This window comes from Elephas maximus, chromosome 1 (genome assembly GCF_024166365.1).
Source record: "Elephas maximus indicus isolate mEleMax1 chromosome 1, mEleMax1 primary haplotype, whole genome shotgun sequence".
Taxonomy (NCBI): Eukaryota; Metazoa; Chordata; class Mammalia; order Proboscidea; family Elephantidae; genus Elephas; species Elephas maximus.
In genome coordinates this window covers 174860422-174883470 of record NC_064819.1, presented here as the reverse complement: position 1 = coordinate 174883470, position 23049 = coordinate 174860422, and the positions used below count along the sequence as shown (strand labels likewise).

At 37.5% G+C, this 23049-nt stretch overlaps 1 protein-coding gene across 2 annotated transcripts in view; it reads left to right on the top strand.

Moving 5' to 3' along the window:
• SESN1 (sestrin 1) overlaps window positions 1–22360 on the top strand; it is a 130531-nt gene extending 108171 nt beyond the window's left edge. The window contains exons 1-10 of one of the 2 annotated variants that reach the window (XM_049896437.1): window positions 1371–1572; window positions 9602–9667; window positions 10447–10647; window positions 11279–11461; window positions 12901–13143; window positions 13816–13963; window positions 16163–16275; window positions 18885–19075; window positions 20406–20550; window positions 21198–22359. In XM_049896437.1, coding sequence (XP_049752394.1) covers window positions 1471–1572; window positions 9602–9667; window positions 10447–10647; window positions 11279–11461; window positions 12901–13143; window positions 13816–13963; window positions 16163–16275; window positions 18885–19075; window positions 20406–20550; window positions 21198–21284 — 1479 coding nt within the window. In that variant the 5' untranslated portion in view covers window positions 1371–1470 and the 3' untranslated portion in view covers window positions 21285–22359. Of the gene's footprint in view, window positions 1–1370; window positions 1573–9601; window positions 9668–10446; window positions 10648–11278; window positions 11462–12900; window positions 13144–13815; window positions 13964–16162; window positions 16276–18884; window positions 19076–20405; window positions 20551–21197 lie in introns of those variants that run through there. The other variant, XM_049896373.1, reaches the window with a different exon arrangement.
• The last annotated feature ends 689 nt before the right edge of the window (window positions 22361–23049 follow it).

The following is a 23049-nucleotide window of genomic DNA, read 5'->3' as shown; positions in this document are numbered from 1 at the left end:
AAATGGTAAGATTTGCTGAGTTCGTTGTTGCTTATTTCGTTTTGTTTTTGTGGTTGTGCTCAGTGGAAGACAGCTTGGAAACCTTTCTAGCCTTTTCTTCTATGTTAATGTTGACCAAAATTGCTTCTTTTAATCAGTAAAAAAATTTGGGGGGGAGGCTTTAGCAATTTATAAAGGCAGCTATGAGAACATATAACATTTACTTATCTGGAGGAGATAAGTAAAAAGTAACCATGTTTAACCTGCTTGTTTTAAAATATGACAATTTAAGGGCTACAAGAGTAACAGTCTTTTCTGAGACTTTGTTTCCTGAGACTGAAACTTCTTTGATGAGTCCTGTTTCTGTGTCAATATTTATTCATTTAGACTCCACTTGTTTCTTTTGGGGCAGGGGTTAAGAGGTATGGCTGCCAGCCAAAAGGTCTGCAGTTGGAATCCACCAGCCGCTCCGTGGAAGCCCCATGGGGCAGTTCTGCTCTGTCCTTTTGGGTCGCTATGAGTCCTAATCTACTCGTTCGCAACTGGTTTCCTTTCCTTCTATCAGAATGTTTCTCGCCCCCCCCCCCCCCGCCTTAAACCTGAGCATGTAAAGCTTTGAAAACGCAAGGGCAAAAAGGCAAAAAAGAGTTGATTTTTTAAAAAGAAGTTAATGGAACCATGTAAGGAAATAGTATTGATACAGACTTCAGAGATTTGGGTTCTGGATCCAATAATGTCAGTTATTTGTGCTCCTTTATAACCTATATTTTCCCAAGTTCCTCATCAGATGTTAGAGCGAGGAATTTCTTTTTAAGCCAGGGCACTTATGAGGGACAATCAGAATATTTAAATCCTTCGAATATACTTGGTAAGAAAAAAGACAATTCAAAGGTCGGGTACCAAGTCTTACTATTTGTGTGGGAGAGCGATTATAGTTTCTACATAGCTTACCAAAAGTAAATTTTACATTGAATATAGGCCATGGTCTTGTACTTGTTTCTGCACGGTGCGGCCCATTCAGCGCTGTTTGATTATTACTGGAGAAGAATGAAGAGAAATTGATTCCTTGTGCCGGGCTTAGTCTGGAGGTGGTTTGCTGTTTGGCTCTGGACAAACGGAGCGGAGCGGTGGAGGGGGGGGGGGGGGCAGATCTGCCTTTCACAGCAGCCCGAAGGCGGCGTCGCACCTTGCAGCCACAGTGCACGCTCACGTACCGGCCCCGCGCCGGCTCCCGACCTGAGAGTCCTCTCCTCTCCTGACTGGGCGCTCGGGCCCTCGAGCTTGTTTTCGCCCGACAGCCCCGCGGGCCGGCATTGGCGCCCCGGGCCGCCAGGGCGGCGGAGTGACGGCGGCGCGGGCGGGGCCGAGAGGCCTGTTTGTTGGCGCCGCCCCGCCCCCCGGGCTCGCGCTGACTGAGAAGCTGCAGCCTGGAGCCGCCGCCGGCGCCAGCGCTCGCCGCCTCTCCGCGTCCGCAGCCGAGCCCGCGCCGACATGCGCCTGGCCGCCGCTGCGAACGAGGCGTACACGGCTTCGCTGGCCGTCTCGGAGCTGCTGGGCTGCAGGCAGTGCGGCGGGGGCCGCGGCCAGGACGAGGTACCCGCGGGCGGGACCGGGCGGCCGGGCGGGCGGGACCGGGCGGGCGGGGTGGCGGTCCCAGGTGGGGGTCCCGGCCGAGCTACGGTTCTGCACGGAGGTCGCAGCGCCTACTCGGAATCGCACCCTGACACCTTCGCAGGAGCAGCCGCCCGCTGGCCGCCCGGGTCCCCGAGGTGAGGGGCGGCCTGCGGCGCTGGGAGACGTTTCCAGCCGCGAGTCTGCCCCGGGTGGAAAATGCCTGCCGAGGCTGGAAGAGGCAGCTCGCTCCTCCGTGATTTACATGGAAGCCTCCAAAACACAAATAACCTTGTCTTTTTTGTACAAGCCTCCACAAGTCAGAAACTGAACAAAGATCTAGGCTGAAGGTAAAGCAGCCTGTGGATTTTTTTTTTCCCTCAGCGTCTTGTCAAAACATTATTCAGCCACCTCCATCATTTATCTCCTACTTAAAAAAAAAAAAAAAGAAAATACATTTGAGTCAGTTAAAAGATGAGATGTTGCCTGGAATAAATACGTTCTGCAAGCTCTGTGACGTTATGCACGGCGTTCAATCTTGTTTATTAAACCGTACCTTCCGTTTCTGAATTGGTCTATGGAAAAAGCCATTTAATTGTAACATTTTGTGTTTTTCCTGAGTGGTTGCAAATAGGACACCATTTGAAAGTGACTAATACAACCCTACATAAAATTTGAACCTCTAAAAGGTTTTGATTCAAAAGTTGACAAATGAGAAAGTAAAGAAATATTAATTAAAATGTGAATTGAAATCAGAATGCTGTATTGCCTTAGTCCAAGAAATCCAAATTTGAATTAACGTCTGCGCAGCTTTGCCTACTAAAATGACTTTTTTGTGAACTGAGCTTACGTTATGGTTATACTACATATATTCATTTGCACTTAAATGAAGAAACTTTTTCTTAAAGGTTGTAGAATACCAAATGCTTTTTCTAGATTTTAACATTCATAGATATAAAATGCCCCTTGTTTACAGATAATACCAACCCTCTGCAGTCGAATCAATAGCGACCCTACAGGACAGAGTAGAGCTTCCCCATAGGGTTTCAAAGACTATAAATCTTTACTGAAGCAGACTGCCACATCTTTGTCCCGCGGAGCGGCTGGTGGGTTCCAGTCACTGACCTTTTGGTTAGCAGCTGTGCACTTTAACCATGCCACCACCAGGGCTCCTTTTTTATGGATAATAGAACAACCTAAAAGTCTCTTAAAACATTGCTTCAGGAACTTTACCAAAGAGAGAAAACAGGGTGAAAGTGTTGAATTAGCATTTACAGTTTCTGTTTGCTGGCCATAACAAATCTTTTCTATTTCAAGTAGAAGTGAGTCCCAATCATTGTGCCTGAATAGATCTGTTATTTTTGATGGTGCTTGTGTGCAGAATCCTAAACAGTTCTTACCCAGATCTAGAATTTTCTAAATATAACCACGTAAACTGACTGGTAGATGCATCTTAGCTTGCACATTGATTGTAATGCCTATGGAATTGTGTTCAGGAAACCAGGAAGGAACTTTGTATAGATGTATTTCATTTTTAATAAATCCAACATGTGTGAAGATAAATTAGGAAGCCGTGCTTTATAGAAAAACTACTCACTTTACAGAGGAATCAATAACAATTTTTTTTTTTTCAAATAGCAGGCTGCTAAATTGCTTTTGTAAAAAAAAATAAGAAACACTTTCCAGGAATGGAACTCCTAAGCAAAGTATAGGGCACACAGATAGCCTAAGTCAGCCTTACAGATGAAGTACTTTGAAGTCAATTTTTATCTTTCCAGAATATTGTCCACAGAAGATCAAGTTTAAAGGAGAAAGAGGTACCTGGACTTCTAATATTTCTAAATTCCCTAGTAAGTGTTTCAAAAAGCACACTGCTTTTGTAATTTTTTTAAAAATCAAATAAAATTTATATCAGTGTTGTAGTTATCAGTGTAGTGTTAAAACACCCAGACAAGTTTTTTGCTTGTATGTTTTCTTTCAATGTATCAAGTGCAGTGAGAAAAATAAAATGATTCAGATTACTGGATTATTTTTACTTTTCAGCTACTTTTGCAAATGGGTAGACACCATAAGCCAACAAATGCTTTCATTTTGCATTGAAGACAAATCGTTCACCCTTTCACTTAAGGTCACTGATACAGAGTCGTAATTGTTTCTTTAACAAGTTTGAAACCTCTGGTGAGAACAGTGCTTTCAGTACACAGACATTGATTCATGCAGCGACCTAGTGCACACATGGTCTTTCTGTGGGACTTTGGACATTTACTAAGAATTTTCATACTCTGAAAATTAGTATATTAGTATTATGCAGTAAGGAGGAAACAGGTCTTGGAGATTCGGAGTAATGCTTTGATGGCGGAGGCTATTGCTCTGTCTTTCAAAGATGCCACTTAGGATTGTTGAGGGGAGGGGAGTGTTAGTTCCCATGCTGGCTTTTCCTGCCACACCTTCACAGCGAGCCTCTGAAGTTTGTCCTGTAATTAGCATCTTTTCAGCAAGGCCATTTGCTGTTGGCAGTTTTGCTTCCTAGAATCTGAATTGGTGAAAATTTATTCAGAGCCTATAATTCAGTTTCTTATAGATACAGATGAAGGAATAGTTGAAGTAACCTAGATAGGAAAAACTAGTAAAAAAAACTTTTTTTTTTTTTTTACTAATTTTTTTTTTTTTCCTATCTGAAATATATTTAATTAGGTTTGTGATCATCCTATTAAAGATCTACGGTGCCTTTCTGATCAGCACTTGTTAAGAAATAGAATACTAACTCCTTTGTCATGTGATTAGGGCCAGAAGTGTTCAAAAGTGAATTTTCCAGAAAATTGAAACAGAACCTTATAGAAAGCAAATATGTAATACAGTAATATCTAAAGAGGTCTCCAAGGTATCAAGAACTCTTAAAGAGACAAGAGTAGTAATTGAAGACTCCAACTCTACAACTCAACTTCTTGGATTCAACTCCCATCTCTACTATTTACTAGTAGTGATTCTAAGCTAAACCGTGGGTTCAAATCCCAGGGCTTTCACCAATTACCTGTGTAAAATGGGAACAGTGATATTGCCTACCTCATAGATTGATGTAAGGATCAGTGTAAGATCCTTATTTCTTTTTCATGAAGGTTGTAGAATGCCAAATACTTTTTCTAGACTTTATCATCGTAGATGCTTCTTGTTTACAGATAATAGAATTTAAAACACAGTGTCTGGCTGTAAATACTATGTACCTGTTACGTGTGGCTGCTGCTGCTGCTGTTATCCCCAGATTACTTTTTGCGTATTTTTATCAGCTAAGGAATAAGCCGAAAACTAAAAGTAAGTTTGGTTCTCAGAAATCATTGACTAATTTCAGGGTGCCAGCCAGAACCTAGGAGTATGACCTTATCTGTTTTACTCTGCTGCTTATGAGAAACTAAATAATCAAATTTATTAGACCTTGTCCCTAAAATAAGACTTGAGTCTGTTATGAAGGGCTAGCCTATGTATAAGTAATTTGGAAAATCTTCTGTAATTGATGTTTTGAGGTAGTTGGTATTGGTGTTACCATTAGCACCATCATTGTCTTCTATCCTATTTTATGGAGTAGGACCTTCAGCTCAGAAGTTAAGTGTTTTGTTGACAATTGTATACTTAATAAACAGGGTCATGTTTTCAGCCCAAATCTTCTGACTCTGCTGTGTACTTTTTTCTCCATTCCACAATTGATGCATGGGGGAAATTGTTTTAACATTATTCCATTTTTGTGGTGTCCTTTGGTGCATTTCCCAAAATGAGGCATCTTTATGAAAACAATGAGAACAAATGTCATAGTCTGCTTTCAAAGTAGTTATCACCTGCTTACTTTTCCCAGGGGTTATTGCTATGGTTTTTGTGTGCAGTGGGAGGCTGGATGGAGTTAACCATCCTCTTCCTACCAGTAGCTGGACAGAGATAAATTGGGATGCAGTCTGAACTCATCAGGGACACCCCAAATCAGCCCTCTATCTTCTACTACGTATAAGATTCAGTAGGAAAGATCATGTCAAGTTCTTGTATCCTCATTTACCCAGTTTAATTAGCTAAGAGAGAGAGAACAAGGTATATCTTTTGCGTCAAGCCTCTAAATATAGGAGACTAAGTTTATGTGATTCCAGAACAGCAGTATTATTACCCATTATATCAATCTTGATCAGTCTTCTATTTTGAAAAGAATTGATAAAAGAAAGTCTATCCCCCCACCCTAATCTTTTCTTTTATTTTCTCTCTATTTTCCCTTTACATTTTTTCAGAACAGCACAAATACCTTACAACCTCTTAAGCTTAGTAGGAAATTACCCTGTTGATCCAGTTGAGAACTGGGCAAAATTCTGTTTTACCTAGGATTAACCTTAGGTTAAAAAAAAAATGAAATGGGAGTCTTGAATGTCAGAGATTCCTTCCTAGCCCTCTCACCTTTACCCATTCTTCTGGCCCTAGCTCTCTTGCTAGACTGCTACCTCGTCAAGGAATGAATGTGATCTTAACACTAAGAGGTTATTAGGTTAATAGGTCTCTAATCTATTCCCAAGAATGTTTGCTTTTTCTAAGCATCCTATTTTAAAATGCATAGTTTCTCACCCTAAAAGAATAGTATTTCTAAAGGAACTGGAAAGGAAGGATTTGGCCATGAAAGGCTCAAGGAGGGAGCCAAGGATACCAATATGGCCACTAAATTTGGCTATAGGGATCGAATTACTGAAACTTGAGAATTACATTGGGAAGGACCATTGCCATACTCATCTGAAAATAATCCATTTCTGAAGCATTGATAGCCACTTTCTTGAAATTCTGAAACTCGTTTAATAATAGTTTGGTGTGTAAACTATGTATTTCGTATAGAAACAAAACCAAAATAATAAAATTCAGTCCCTTTTTTTTAAAGCCCATAGTCTATCAATCTGGTCTCAATTAAAAAAAAAAAAAAAAAATACCACCCAGATGCTGCTAATGTATTTGTAGGATACAGTCCTAGATATAGAATTGCTGAGTTTCTTTCCTTGGGAAGAGTTAACATGATACATGCATGTTATGCACCTTGTTTTTCCTTCCAGTAATATATCTTAGAGGAGCCCTGGTGGAACAGTGGTTAAGCACTTAGCTGCTAACTGAAATGTTGGTAGTTTGAACCCACCAACTGCTCTGTGAAAGACGTGGCAGTCTGCTTCTGTAAAGATTACAGCCTAGGAAGCCCTACGGGGCTGTTCTACTCTGTCCTATAGGGTTGCTATGAGTCAGAATCAACTCAACAGCAGCAAGTTTGCTTTTTGGTAATGTATCTTAGAGATGTTTTTAAATCAACCACTATAGAACTGCTTTATTCTTTTTAAGGACTGCATGCAGCCCTCAATTAATGAGCATTTAGGTTGTTTTCAATCATATTCTATTATAAACAACATTGCAGTGTTTACTCTTTCACATATGACATTCACAAACATGACTATAGGTTAAGGTTTAGGAAGGAACTGTTGATTCGAAGGGTATATGCCTTTTTTATTTTAATCAACATAGTAAATTATTCCCTTGAGGTTCTCACAATTTATACTCTTTATATTTTTCTTGATCTTTTTTTCCTCATGCTCCCATGAGCATTGTATAAGAATGACTGTTTCTCTACCCCTTCTCCAATATATCATGTTAACAAACTTTTTTTTATCTTAAATCATGTTTTAAATGAAAATGGTATCTCAGTGTAGTTAATTTGCAGTTGTTTTATTGTGAGGATTGAACATCTTTTCAACCATTTGTATTTCCTTTTCTTTAAAATGTTAGGTCTTTTGCTCATTTTTCTCTCAGGTTGCTGGGGTTTTTCCTATTGATTTGTAGGAGTCTTTGTGTATTAAAGAAATTTAGCCCTTTGTTACATCAGTTGTAAATATATTTCCCAGTTTACTGTTTGCCTTTTACTTTGTGTGTATTTATTTTTCCCGTGTGAAATTCTTTATTTTTATGTTATTGAATTTGTCAGTCTTGTATTTTATGACTTCTGGCTTTTATGGCATTCTTAGGCCTTTTCCACTTCATGAATATTTTCTTCTAATACTGGAATTTTGGGTTTGTTTGTTTGTTTATATTTAACACTGATTTATTATGAAGTAAAGTATGACTTAGCTCCAACTTCACTTTTTTCGTTTTGCCTATCTAGTTGTCCCAAGATCATTTGTTGAATAATCATCTCTCCCACATTTGAAATGCCACCTTTTGACATATTAAAGTCCCTAGGGTCTCTTAGTTACAAAATAAGTAAGAAAACCATGAAACAGGTGTTTTCCTAAAATACACCTTATATAAATAAGATAGTTTTCAAAGATTAAAGAAATGAGAAGGGTAAATATTTTTAGTCCAGTATATTTTGTTTAAAATATATGTATTTGGATCAGAAATTCAGCAGTTAGAGAAACTAATAGAGTTAACATTTTGTATAAATGGCTACAATTGTGCCAGGGCGATGTATTTAATATCGGGAATATGTTTTCTTTTGTCATTTATTATAACACACATTGACATCGAGTTGATTCCAACCCGATAGGACAGAGTGGAACTCCACCATAGGGTTTCCAAGGAGTAGCTGGTGGATTCAAACTGCTGACCTTTTGATTAGCAGCCTGAACTCTTAACCACTGCACCACCAGGGCTCCTCATTTATTATAGGGTGTTAAAGTAAAACAAATACATGGCCAGACCAAATGAATTAAGTTCCTCCTCTAGTGAAGGGTATGGTTAAGTATTAAGTGTGGAACAACCACAGTGAGAAATCACTAACCTCCAATGCTGGGATTATTTGAATTATATATTATTTTATAGACTCAGTTGGCAAGTATAACCTACTTTAAATCTTGACTTCTAGTAAAAATTTTCTTCAGTTGTCCTGCCTGCTTAATTTTTAAAGATCCATTCTGCTCAAAAGGTTTTTACTTGGTTGGACCAGATTTCTTGAATTGCTGCCAAATGTTCTGCCCTGTCTACCCCCCCCCCCCTTTTTTTAAATCTTTAAAAGGAAAGTATCTGGTTTATGTCATGAAGAACCCTAGGAAGCAGTAGGAAGAGGGTAGAAATAATACTTGTATGAAATTATATAAGCAAGGGTTAATTTTTAGTTGTATAAACTCTAAAAAAAAAAAAATTTTTTTTTTTTTAAATGAGACCAGTTTGATAAGGCATGGGCCTTAAAACAAAAAGAGGTTGAATTACATTATTTTGGTTTTGGGTTTTGTTTCTATAAACATACTGTATTAGGAGGAAAAAAGGAGACCCTAACAGTATTGTCAGTTTTTAACCATGCCATACTGTCACATAAGGTATTCTAGATTCACTGTGTCAAAAGACAGAACCATTAATTCCTCAATTATTTGAGCTTCTCTAAAATATAAACAAGGTGGATGACATCCTATAAATAAAAAATTTATGGCAAGCTTATAAACAAAATTACTTTCTCTAGTATTATTTTACCCAACCTTGTAACACATGTCTTGCAGTACTTTCTCTTTTGTGGATTTAAAGAATTGCTTTTTATTTCTTAACATTTCTGCTCTTACTGTGAGGTGTTACTATATACTGTATAAAAAATATATTTCTCCTCTTGAAGACATCTAAGTGAAGTTTACTGCTTTTTCATTTCCTGACAAGATGCACAGGGAATTGATATTTTGGTTGGTTGGGTTTGGGATGTACAAACACATTGGTGTTATTTTGTATCACCAGCAATCCACAGGGTTGGCTGCTATGTCCTGAACTTTCTGTTCTAGACTTTCTGCCAAGGACTTTATGCAAAATTCTGGTTTTAGTGAAACAGGTTTTATTGTTTTTAGTCAGAGTCGTATCGTAAGCTGTTGTTAGCTATGTGATGCAAACAGAAGAGTTGGTATGTATATATAGCCATGAAAACAAACCACCAGAACAACCCTTTCTCTGTTCAACTGGGTGTTTTTCCATTCCATTCCTGTAGCCTCAGTTTGTGTTGTTTATTGCTGGAGGCCTGAGATGGTGTAATTTTCTTTTCTAGGAACTTGGAATTAGAATTCCTCGACCACTAGGACACGGACCAAGCAGATTCATCCCGGAAAAGGAGGTATGTTGTTTGTGAAGGTACATAGTGAACTGTGTGCTTCTAAGGAAATGCTTTTATGACCCACATCTTGGGACCTGAACCAACTGTTGGTCAACAGCGTGTTTTACGCAGAGTTGATCACAGTTAATCATTACGCTTTGGCAGTGAATCTGTGGAATTAGGAAGCTGTTGTAGTCATGTTGATTTCTAGTATTTCATGATGCTTTTTAACACCCATGTTTAATCAAGGAAAGCCAAGAGTTCTTTTTGACCAACGATACTACATCTGCTCATATTTGGATGTTATTTAGGTGTGCCCATAAGCTAAGATGCTTAGTCCTGACCATTTTCACAGGATAGTATCAATGCTAGATTGAATCTTTATTCTAAATATAAATATATGAAAGCATTTTTATGCTTTGTTTTCACAAGGATTGCTTGCTATTAATCTCGAGTCTCTTTAAATTGAGTGGCAGCAGGCATCATTATAACAAAAAACTTTAGTGTCTGTTTGCAAGCTCTGCAAGTTTGATCATCTAAATCTGCTCTTTTATCTGGATTCTGGCCAAGTCTGCAGGCAGACTATCTACGTGTGCCTTTAACATTCAGCCTTTGTTGTTTATCCCCTACGCTGGTATGTGACTGTTTATTCTTCTGTCTTACTACCAACTGAGTTTAAGTTTGTGGAATTGTAACCTCTCTCTCAAGCCAAATTTAATGTGCTTCTTAATGACATATTTTCTTTCTTTGACACCTATTTACAATTTATGTAACCATGATTTTTCTCGTATTTATTACAGATTCTCCAAGTGGGGAGTGAAGACGCACAGATGCATGCTTTGTTTGCAGATTCTTTTGCTGCTTTGGGTCGTTTGGATAACATTACGTTAGTGATGGTTTTTCACCCACAATATTTAGAAAGTTTCTTAAAAACTCAACACTATCTACTGCAAATGGATGGGCCATTACCCCTTCATTATCGGCACTACATTGGAATAATGGTTTGTAAAAATTCAGTGGAAAATTCTGTCTGCTTTTATTGATCTCTTTAAGAGATATTTAATGCTTTAATCACAGGCGTAAATACTTATACTCTAGCTTATAATAGGATTCCTGTTAGGTAGTATCTGTTTTTCCTCTTTGTAAATAGGTATGCTCTCAAGCATAACAAAAAAAAAAAAGAAACAACCATGTATTTATACACTACTGAGAACCATCCTCCATTAAATAAAAGAGTAAAGTAGTGTACAAGATTTATTTAAATTATAAATATCTCATATTGACATAAGTATTGCAAATCCTATTCCATTTCTAAATAATTTTCCATTATTTTATGATTAGCACCTTAATTGAAGTTTCTTGTTAATCTGAGCTTCTGAAAGTTGGCACATAGAATTTCTAAAGTTTTTTATCATATATTTCTTTATTCTTGGAATATTTCTGAGGTGCTTTTTATGGTGTATTTGAATATTTTAAATGTTTATATGAAAACTTCATATTTGTAATTTATAGAAATTTTTTAAACATGCTAATAAAACCTTTAGCTGTTTTGCACATTCTAAAGAACAAGAATTTATAGTAGGTCTGAATTTTAATTTTTATGATCAGTATAATCTTTTGTTTCCTCTTAAGGCTGCCGCAAGACACCAGTGCTCCTACTTAGTGAACCTTCATGTAAATGATTTCCTTCATGTTGGTGGGGACCCCAAGTGGCTCAATGGCTTAGAGAATGCTCCTCAAAAGCTACGGAATTTAGGAGAACTCAACAAAGTGTTAGCCCATAGACCTTGGCTTATTACCAAAGAACACATTGAAGTAAGTCATGAGTAACATATCTCAGGTGTTCTTATTTTTTAAATGATGTTTTAAACTAGTTCTCTCTGGTTCTACTTATAAATAAAGGATACCCAATGCCGTCAAGTCGATTCCGACTCATAGTGACCCTATAGGACAGAGTAGAACTGCCCTGTAGAGTTTCCAAGGAGTGCCTGGTGGATTTGAACTGTCGACCTTTTGATTAGCAGCCGTAGCACTTAACCACTACGCCACCAGGGTTTCCTTAATAAAGGATAGTAGAATAAAAATAGATTGACATTCTTTACAGATGTCTACCATGCATTAGAAATTTTTGAAAACATGACACATTTTTCTGGTCTTGTCTTTCTAGTTTATAGCACATTCTAGATACCGTTACATAATTGAAGCATATTATTAAGAAGATAAAAGATTGGAATATGAGTAATGCAGTGTCTAGTATATCACGAAGAAAGGGAAAAAAATAATACAAGATTATAAAATAGATAATGAAGCAAAAGGGGCACAGAATTGAATTCTAGGTGTTATTTGGGCATAATTTTCAAAATACAATTTTATGATTTAGGTATATTCAGTCTTAAGTTGTCCAAAGAGGGGCATTGGTGGTTCAGTGATAGAGTTCTCGTCTTCCATGTGGGAGACCTGGGTTCTATTCCCTGCCAGTGCACCTCATACACGTCCACCACTCGTCTGTCAGCAGAGGCTTGTGTGTTGCTATGGTGCTGAACAGGTTTCAGCAGAGCTTTCAGACTAACACAGACTAGAAAGAAAGGCCTGGCAGTCTACTTCTGAAAATCAGCCAGTGAAAACCCTATGGGTCACAGTGGTCTGATCCACAACCAATTATGGGGATGGCATAGGACCAGGCAGTGTTTAGTTTCATTATTCATGAGGTTGCCATGAGTCGGGGGCCTACTCAGTAGCAGCTAACAACAACAAAATTTTTCCAACCACTAATTCCTTGAGGAGGCCTGGTCATAAACAAAAATAAACAGGAGGCCCAGTAATAAACAAGAATAGACACACCTCACATAGTAGCTTCTAATTTAAACATAAATTTGTTATATTTAGTTTGAGATTTTGGACTAAGAACATAGTAACATTTATAACTTAGCATCTGAAACACATTTCTAAATAAAAGCATTTACTTAAAACTGTAAGTAAAATGCATTTATTATATCATAAATCAGTATTTCAGTAAATCAAAATAATAATGAATTTGTCATTACAGATTATGTTAAGCGCTATTCATGAATACATATTCATAAAATAAGCATATTCTGGATTTTATGTCCTCTAAATTATGATTTTACACTAGGATTTGTATGGTGATTAACCCTGTTTTCAGTAGATTAAATACTAAGATGAACTATATATTTTCACCAACACCACAGCCCAGTATAAAAAGATGTTCTGGTTTTTTTTTTTCCACCCCTAAGGGACTTTTAAAAGCTGAAGAGCACAGCTGGTCCCTTGCGGAACTGGTCCATGCAGTAGTTCTGCTCACACACTATCATTCTCTTGCCTCATTCACCTTTGGCTGTGGAATCAGTCCAGAAATCCATTGTGATGGTGGCCACACATTCAGACCTCCTTCTGTTAGTAACTACTGCATCTGTGACATTACAAATGGCAATCATAATGTGGATGAGATGCAGGTCAACTCAGCGGGAAATATTTCGGTAAGTAAGTGTTATATGTTATGGGATCATCAGAAGAATAATCACAATAATTGCTGTTATATTGTTTCTTCATTTGGCTTCGTAGAAAATCTACCCAGTTAAGCTCATAGAGATATTAGGCCCCTATACCTATTCACTCAGCAAGTACTTATTGACTGCCTCCAAATTGCCAACGCTAGTGTAGGTGGCAAGGGATAGGCAAAATTATAAGACCTTGTAGGAGGTTAAGCTCGAGTTATTTTAGGATTAAGAGCCAGCAGCATGTGCCCTATCAGGACCAGCTAGTAGTGAATGGCTACTGCAGTGAGATGGGAGGAAGCAGAGACCACTTCCCTCTTCCCTAGAGCCAATGACAGGTGCTTGAGATTTCCTGGTGCTAATCACATCCTCCTCTTTTCTTTTGCACAAAAAGAAAGGGCTGGCATCTTGATTCATCTTTTAGAAGATTTAATCAGCCTTGATACGAAATTTTCTCTTTAAAATTCTTTTTTCATGTTTAACCTTGTATAAATGTAAAAAGTGGTATCCAGTGAATGTAAAGTTGTTAAAATGCTTTTGCCTTTATTGTTTCTCTTCTGTTTTATATTTTTTCAGAAAATTTATTTCAGAAAAAGAAAATTCATAAATTTCATACTGTGTCTGACATAATATTAATTGTATTTTCTCTTTCAGGTAAGTGATTCCTTCTTTGAGGTTGAAGCCCTCATGGAAAAAATGAAGCAGTTACAGGAATGTCGAGATGAAGAAGAGGCAAGTCAGGAAGAGATGGCTTCACGTTTTGAAATAGAAAAAAGAGAAAGTATGTTTGTCTTCTCTTCAGGTAAGAGCAACAATTACATAGCCAATATAATTTCTGTTGCTTACAAAAAGGAACCTATCTTTTTTGCTTAGATAATTTAAATAGTAAGTTTCAAAACATTAATCCAAATATGCCTTTCCTTTTAGAGAGGCTATTGGATAGGCATTCCTATTTACAAATAATTTTTTAAAGCCACCAGCTAATTCCGTATATTGCCTGGAAACAATAGTTGCAAACTCCCCAGGCCAGCTCAGCCCTGTGATTGGGAAGTTTGCTCCCTCTCTTTTTTTTTTTTTTTTTCCTTGCGTTTTGAACTAGTGGCTCTGATATATTTCAGTGCCCTCTTTTCAGCCCATACGAACCTATTCCCATTCAGAAACCAAGAGCATCAACAAAGTGCTAGAAAACGGGGCCCAGACTGCCAGAGGGATGTACCAGCCATGACCAGTGGAGGGTCAGTTAATAAATAATTTCCATTATGTCCTGGGTTTTCTTGGGACTTCTACTTATGTGCCAAAAATAAATCTAATTATATTGTCTCTGTTTTATAACTTACTTCAACTATAATATAGAAAATTGTGCTTCTGTCTTAAAAAGAAATTTTTTTATGGATTCAAGGCATTTAATACCTTTCCTAAACAAGGTTTTTAAGGTAAATATGTATGCTTTCAATGTTTTACATCTGCGAGAAACTTGAAGCACTAAAGATTGTTTTACTAGTCACTGTTAAAGAATACATTACTTATTTTGAAATATAATGTAACAGAAAAGTTAAAGTAGAATACTGGTCAGATTTTGCCACTGCCAGTCTTTGAAAGATGTTTGTTTATGCTACATCATTACTTCATCGGAAAAAAGGAAGTTCTAGGGAAAATAGCATTACACTAAGAGGGAGGACAGTGAAGTTCTAATGTTAGAATTGCTGCTAATAAGCTTTGTGAACTTTAGTAAGTTACAAGCTCTCACCCCCAGCCCACCTTTTTTTCTCTTCTTTAAAATGAGAAAATTGAGTTCCTGAAAGTGCTGAGATTCCTTCCAGCTATAAAATTCTATAGTTCTGTGAAAAGGAGCTATTTAATAAACAACCAACAACAACCTAAATTCTTTATGTTTAGCCTTTATCTATATGCAGGCTACAAGGTTTAACATATAAACCAGGTAATTTAAAGGAGGAAAAATTAATATCTCAAAATGTATTTTGACAAGAATAGAATGGGAAAACTGTAAGTTTCTACATTTAAACACTAAGTTTCTTAATAGCAAAGAAATCATCAAATTTGTATAATTGGAGGGTTGGGCATTAGCTTGTATTTCCTCTAGGAAAAGGTTTTTGTTTTGTATCCATGCCTGAAAACATGGAGTTGTCATATAATTCTATATTTACTTGAAACTATAATCTCATCAGTTTCTAAACATGATGATAGTCCAAAAAGGCTTAGGACAGTGTAGGAAGCATTGAAAAGATGGTGATTCACAGGACCTCTTTTTTTCACTGTTCTAGAATTGTTTCTAGGACCATTGAGCTGTTAGATCATATCATATATTGTGTGACATTAATATTCAAGCAGAAATAGCCTAAGTGTTAAGTTTAGAGCATAGCTGATTTTAATAGTTGTTATCACATTAACGATTATCCACAAAGATGTTCATAACTTTGAGCGCGTACTTTTAAGTACAACCTGTTGTTATTGTTAGTGCTGTCCAGTCAGTTTTTGACTCATAGAGACCCCATGTGACAGAGTGGAACTGCCCCCATAGGGCTTCCTAGGCTGTAATCTTCACAGGAGCAGATCTCCAGGTCTTTTCTCCCACTGAGCCTCTGGTGGGTTTGAACTGCCAACCTTTTGGTTAGCAGCTGAGCACTTAACCTTTGCCCCACAAGGGCTCCAAAATACAACCTAGTATACATATAGTTGGTGGGAACACAGAGGGACAAGCGAGGCTATAAAAGAAGAGAACAAAAGGCCTAGAGAATTAAACCATGATTTTTTTTTTTTTTTAATACAGAGAAGCTACTTTTAGTGTATTTCATTTACTGATAAGTAAGCAGCTTCATTTTATAGTTTTAAGACTTTATTTTAGTTAGTATAGGTTATTCATTGTCAAAAAGAGGTTATCCTATTTTTACTTGTTATTGGCAAAATTAATTTTAACTAGCATTGTGTTTTTTCAAAGCTTTCAATGGCCTTTTTTTTTTTTTTTTTTCCCAAACTATTTCAGATGATGAAGAAGTTACACCAGCAAGAGATATATCTCGTCACTTTGAGGATACTAGTTATGGCTATAAGGATTTCTCTAGACATGGGATGCATGTCCCAACATTTCGAGTCCAGGTAAAATTGTAATTTGTTCTATGCACATACCAGTTGCCATTGAGTAGATTCTAACCCACGACATCCCCATGTTTGCAGAGTACAGCTGTACTTCATAGCGTTTTCAAAGCTGCATCTGTTCAGAGGCACGTCGCCAGGCCTTTCTTTTTCCTCTGGGTAGGTTCAGACCACCAACCTTTTAGTTAATAGTCAAGCATTTAACCATTTGTGCCATCCAGGGACTCCTATATGTATGTGATCGGTTAGAAATCTCTCAATCTGGCCTAAAATAAGAAAGAGCCGCCTGGATTTGAGAACTATAAAATGTTGCAGAAATAACTTTCCTGTGTACAGGCAATTCCCTTATATTTATTGTGTTGGGGAAGTTCATAAATCAGATCCTCAGAATTCAAAACACATTCACCCATAAAACAAAATTACAGTAGTAGTTAGGCTTTCAGGATGGTGCATGAAACATTTCAGTTTCATAATATAGTTAAACAATAAATAATAGTTGTACTACAGCCTAGCCAGTGTTGATCGCATTGGTTTATCTCCCTTTGTCCTACCAAAAAAACCCAAAAGAGTGAGACAGTTGTGTACCCTGATCTGCACCAGGTCCCCAAGGCTGAGTAACAGAAAAGTCTTTAGCAGCCTAAAGAGAAATTTAGAGGTGAGGGATGTGCTTAAGTTAGGGGCTTTAGGGGTGAGTAAATTTTTTGTTTACTGCATAATTTGGGTGAGTTCTTATAGGTACCATAGAAAATACATGATGAAAATTATAGCATCTTAATTCCTTTTAAAATATTAACCAAATGTTATTTGAAGCAATGAGAAATTTTGAGGGTTTCAAATTTAAGCCTTAATAGGATTTACATAAATAAATGTTAGTCTAAAATTGCTTAACACCTGTCTCTTAGAGTGAATAAAGTTAGTGATGCGGGGAGTAGAATTATTATTGGTGTACCCAGTTTCCTTAGCTCCCAAATCATTAACTTTGAAATACACAGTAAAACTTCCCCAATGCAATTCTGCACATATGGAATCCATGGAGGCTTAGGGAACCTGGTGGTCCTTCAGGATACCAGGCTGCTTCTCTGTTTTTGCTTGGCAGGAGGCACTGTGCTCAGCAATACCTCAGGAGCAACAGTAGTTATAGTGTCTAGATCTGCAGTAAAAGTTGAGAATCGTCTATTAGCAAATACTTATCTATTCTGTGTTCTAGTTTTTTAAGACTGCTTCTAATTCATCAGTAGAAACATATTGTAGTTTAAATATATGTCTTAAATCTATTGCGTAAGTATTTAATTTAGATGAGTTGATATTCCCAACTTTCCCAATTATTTTGAGGGGCCAATGTTAAGCAATAAATATTTTTTCCAGAATTATGGAAATATTTGAGAATTATAAGATTTTGTTCCCTTGCTGAAGGAACTGAGATATTGTTTAAGGGGACAAATTTCAGGCACAAGGAGGAGTTATAGAATATTTGTACTCAATAGTTCAATTGTGATATGAAATATAATAGATTAGAAATTGAAGAGATCGTGTGGACTGGAAATTTTATGGAGAGAGATTAGGATTTAAGGTTTTTTGGATGGTCACAGAACCAAGGCAGAGGAAACTGTGGACAATAATTGAGCTTCAGTTAAGGGACAGAGTGAGGGAAAGGATCATAAAGAGACTAGTTGAGCTTCATGAACAAAGGATTCCTACTTCAGATTATTTGGAAATTAATTTAAAATTGATCAGGTATGCCTTAAATGCCAGACAAAACAGTTTAGAGATTTAGATGAGTAGATTAATAGGTTTATAGGTTCTTGACAAGAGTAATGACATGATGTCAAAGAGGTGTTTTAGGAAAATAAACATGGGAGCAACAGAAATGGGGCTTATCAAGTTTTGTTTGAGGTGGAAAGAAAGGAAGCAGGGAGATTTAATGCAGGAAAATCAATTAGAGACAGTTAATAGGGCTGAGACTCAGAAGGGGGACTGGAGGAGAAGAATGAGTGATGGATGTGTTCAATTAAAAATTCACAGAATTTGGGGACTATGTGAATGGCTGTAGTGATGGAAAAAGACGGCGGACTCCCAAAATGAGTTGCCTTTTGAGGCTAAGTGGGCAGTCAGTGAGAGAGATGAAGCTGAAAATAGACGTCCTGTGTGTTAAGGAAAGAGGAGCCCTGGTGGCACAGTGGTTAAGCACTTGGCTGCCAACTGAAAGGTTGGTGGTTTGAACCTACCAGCCACTCTACGGGAGAAAGATGCGGCAGTCAGCTTCTGTGAAGAGTTACAGTCTTGGAAAACCTGTGGGGCAGCTCTGCTTTGTCTTACAGGGTCTCTATGAGTTGGAATCAACTCACGGCAATGGATTGGTTTGTTTGTCTGTCTTTGGTTGGTGTTAGGGAAGAGATTCCAAAGGTTTTTAAACTCGCAGAATTACAAAACATAACCTTTTGCATGTTTCAGTATATAATTTGAAAACATGGGACTGGAGTGCCAGTAAAGCTGGGAGCTTTAGGGTGTTCCAGAAAGACAGTGGATTCCAACTGCCAGTTGTCTCACCACACCGCAGAACCACACTTGGCTGCATCTTAAGCATTCCCATTTTTTCTGTTCCTTGTATCCAGGACTATTGCTGGGAAGACCATGGCTATTCTTTGGTAAATCGCCTTTATCCAGATGTGGGACAGTTGATTGATGAAAAATTTCATATCGCTTACAATCTTACTTATAATACAATGGCAACGCACAAAGATGTTGATACCTCAATGCTTAGACGTGCTATTTGGAACTATATTCACTGCATGTTTGGAATAAGGTTAGTCTATTTTCTTCTTACATTTACAAAGAGATATATTCTTTTGGGCCAAATTATTCAGATGCTTGGAACACACACACACACACACAGACACGCATATACATGTACTCACAACTAACCCCTCCCAGTAGTTTATTTTCATGCTTTTAATGCTTCAAAGAACTGACTTAATGCAGCTTAGGTGGTTTCCTCTCTCCTAGCTAGTCAGAAACATTGACAAGAGTTAAGTGACAGTTATCTCTAGGAAGGGGGAAGAGAAGAGCAGGCAAGTGGTTCTAGAGTGTTAGCTGAAAAGAGGCAAAATTTGTCACCAAATATCTTTGGTGTGTTTTTTCTGTATATCACCTTCTACCCCCTGACACCCTTATTTCTGCCTTCTGGGAACTCAGTAACCTCATATTGCCACTCTGACTGTTCTTAAGCTCCTTCTGAAGAGTACCTACTCCCATGATACTGTATCACAACTCTTGTGTCCTTAGAGCTCCATCATTATGTTGTATAGGAACTGCAGGGTTATGTACCCACTTTTCATACATGCACACATGCTGTATATAGTATATGCTATATATAGTACTTCGTGGTTATTTTGGCAGTAAAGGCAGGCTTTGTGTTGCTATTCATTTTATAGAATCTGGGGATAGTTTGGCTAGGCTAATTATTGACTTTAGTCTCCTGAATGGTTGGAGGACGAGCTTTGCAGGAGTTCTCTCCGTTTTGCACTGAAAACCAAATAGAGAATCTGCCACCAGTGGGACAGGGCAGACACAAGTGCCTGGGATCATCTTGACTTAGACCAGCATCTCCTGAGTATAGACACTGTGAGGCTGTCTGTAGACCATCCTTCTTTCCAGGGCCACCCTCTTTTTATCCCCTCATCTTACCCCAGAAACTCATGGAAACATGAATAAAATAATTCCAATTTTTATATTTACACATGTATATATCTTATATAACAGCACTGGTAATAAATATTAATTTGTTAATTTCGGTAATATTCATAAGTTCTGTTTATAGCATTTGTTCATGATTATAAATATGTACTATTGCTCAGGACCCAGTGCTACAGTGCTCATACCGTCAAGTTTCAGAAATGATTTGCTTGAGCACTGGCAAATTTTCTGTTCCTTTTCCTGAGGTCTCTGCTTCTTATCCCTTTATACTCGCTCTTTCACTCCCAATTAAACATTATAAAGCTGTTTATTATCATTTCGGGGGACAGCTGCTTACACAAGGAAGGTAAAAGAGTAGAGCACTTACTATTGATGTCTCTACTTTTGTAAGAATAAAAACTGCACTAAAAATATAATTCTCACTTTGTATTTTAAAACAGATATGATGACTATGACTATGGTGAAATTAACCAGCTATTGGATCGTAGCTTTAAAGTTTATATCAAAACCATTGTTTGCACTCCTGAAAAGGTTACCAAACGAATGTATGATAGCTTCTGGAGGCAGTTCAAGCACTCTGAGAAGGTAGGTGCCTAGTGTGGCTTCTTTAGTCAGTAACCTAGTAGTAATTTTTATTCTCCTTCACCTAACTTAATGGCTCTCAGATCCTTTCCATCACCCCTACCAACCCAAAGAAAAACATTCCAGGACAGTTGTGTCATGTATTACTTAGGAGGGAACCTCATTGTGATAACAGAGTAAAAGAAGACAGGGATGGCAGGTGGGCTGGCCCATCTTGAGAGGCACTGGCCTGGCTGTCACCATTTAGGAGAAAGAAGAATGTTTTTTGCAAGAGATCTTTTTAAGGGTATGTAGGTAGAAATGTCTGGTCTCTTTGAAACATCTTTATAGAAATTACAAAATGATGATTACATGGGGGAATTTGGTATTCTGATAAAGCAATGTCTACATTTTCTGAAATTTTAGCAAACCTTCAAGGAGAGATGTGATCAAATACAAATGAAAGCTCAAAACATCTATCCAAAAAGAATACCAGGTAGCTTTCATTTTCCTGAGATACTGCTATTCTGTTAAACAAGCCCAAGATTTTTGTCTAAGTTATTCGGTGGCACATTGAAATGTATTAGTGCTGGTGATTATTAGGTTCACTGAAAACTGTGATTGTGAATGCTTATAATCCTACTTTATATGATCTTGTGTTTTATATTCAGGTTCATGTTAATCTGCTTCTTATAGAAGCTAGGATGCAGGCAGAACTCCTTTATGCTCTGAGAGCCATCACTCGCTATATGACCTGATACCTTTCCTCCATTAAAGATGACGGAATGATCAGCAGATATAGTCTACAAGGGGAAGGTACTGAGCCCCAGGACCAATGGTAGATAAAAGAATTCAGAATCCATTGTGCCATGATTCCTTTATTTTCTGCTATTTTACTGTGGAAATGCTGCTGCCCGCACGAGCAGCGGATGCTTGGCGGCTTCAAGGGTAGAGCTGTGAAGAAGAGCTGCCATTCACAGTATTTTGCTTTTTGACAGTACAAGATGCTGTATAACTGTTTTAATACAGCAAATAGTAACTCTCCAAATCCTGTTGCTTTTATGTTAAATAAGATAACAACAATTGGAGCATGCAAAGAATGGGACTTGGATAATGACATAAGCTTTATACATAATGAATTTTAGAAGATCTTGGTGCTGCTATTCCTGCTGGTGGAATGAATAGAATGGCTGTTCCAATTAAGCTATTAGTAATAAAAGTGAACACTGCTACTATCTGAGCCTACATACATAATTTGTGTGGTTTCAAATTAAACTTGCATATGTGTTGTTTTTTTTTTTGCATCTAAAAAAGCATAGAAATATTACTCACAGCTCAGCAAAAACCATTTTGACGGTAACAGCTCATTTCTTTCACTCTAGTTATTTTTTAAAATTCAGAGTTATTGGATGACATTAAATCGCGGTGATGTTCTTAAAGATTTTCTTTAAAAAGCAATCTTAAAGTGTGTGAATTATAAGAAAGCTAGCTATCTTTTGATATACTGTTTCCCAAGATTCTCTGACACTGGAGGGCAGCTGTCTTGTGCAGTATTTTTGTTGCCAGCACCAAAGTTGTGGAAGTGTTTCTGTAGACTGCTGCGCAGTCCCTAGCCCTCTGGTCCTACCCACCTCCATGGTCCCCACTTTAAAGATTGTGCAGCTCCTTAAATAATAAAGCTGGAAAATATTTTTAGTCAGGTTATCGAATTGGATATTGAAAAATGCTAATTTGTTTGAAATGCAAACAGGTTTGAAAAAAATGTATTAAGTACTTTGTATTCTGGAAGAATGAATTGCTTTTGAAGTCTGTCAGTATTATTGGTATTTTTCAATAAAGAATAATTTTTCTCCATTTTTTATTTGCTGTCTCAATTCCTTTAAAAACCAGGACTTAACAATCAATAACAATTCTGAATTTTTGTTTACTTTTGTAAACCACGTAGATTCACACTTAAATGATGCTGTTATTAGATGAAAGACTGAAATGAAATGTGAAACTCGGCCATTTTGGGGGGATACAAAGAGGAGTGGACTTTCAGGATCTTATCTAAGACCATTTTTATTTTGGAAATAGCTGGTATGGTGTGCCTGCCTAGTTCATTTTGAATTGAGATAGTTTCAGAGCTCAAATAGAATAATTACAAACAAGAACTCATTAGGGACAGACTATAAAGTAAAAAAATGACTCTGTGCAACTACTAGAAATAGCTCTAAATTTAATCCAAGCTGTTGTAATAACTCTGTTACTCATCAAAACATTTATTAAGCTCAATCTAGCATCTGCAAATTTATCATGTGTTGAGAGCATGGTGGTGAGAGGGGGGGAGGCACAATTTTGAACAGAAGTGGTACCTGCCCTCAAGGATATCTACCCTAGTAAGAAAACAAGACTGTCACCTTAGATGTTAACTGCCATCGAATCGGCTGTGACTCATGGCAACCCCATGCACAATGGAAGGAAACATTGCCCTGGTCCTCCACCATCCCCATCCCATGATCAGTTGTGCATCAGACTGTTGTT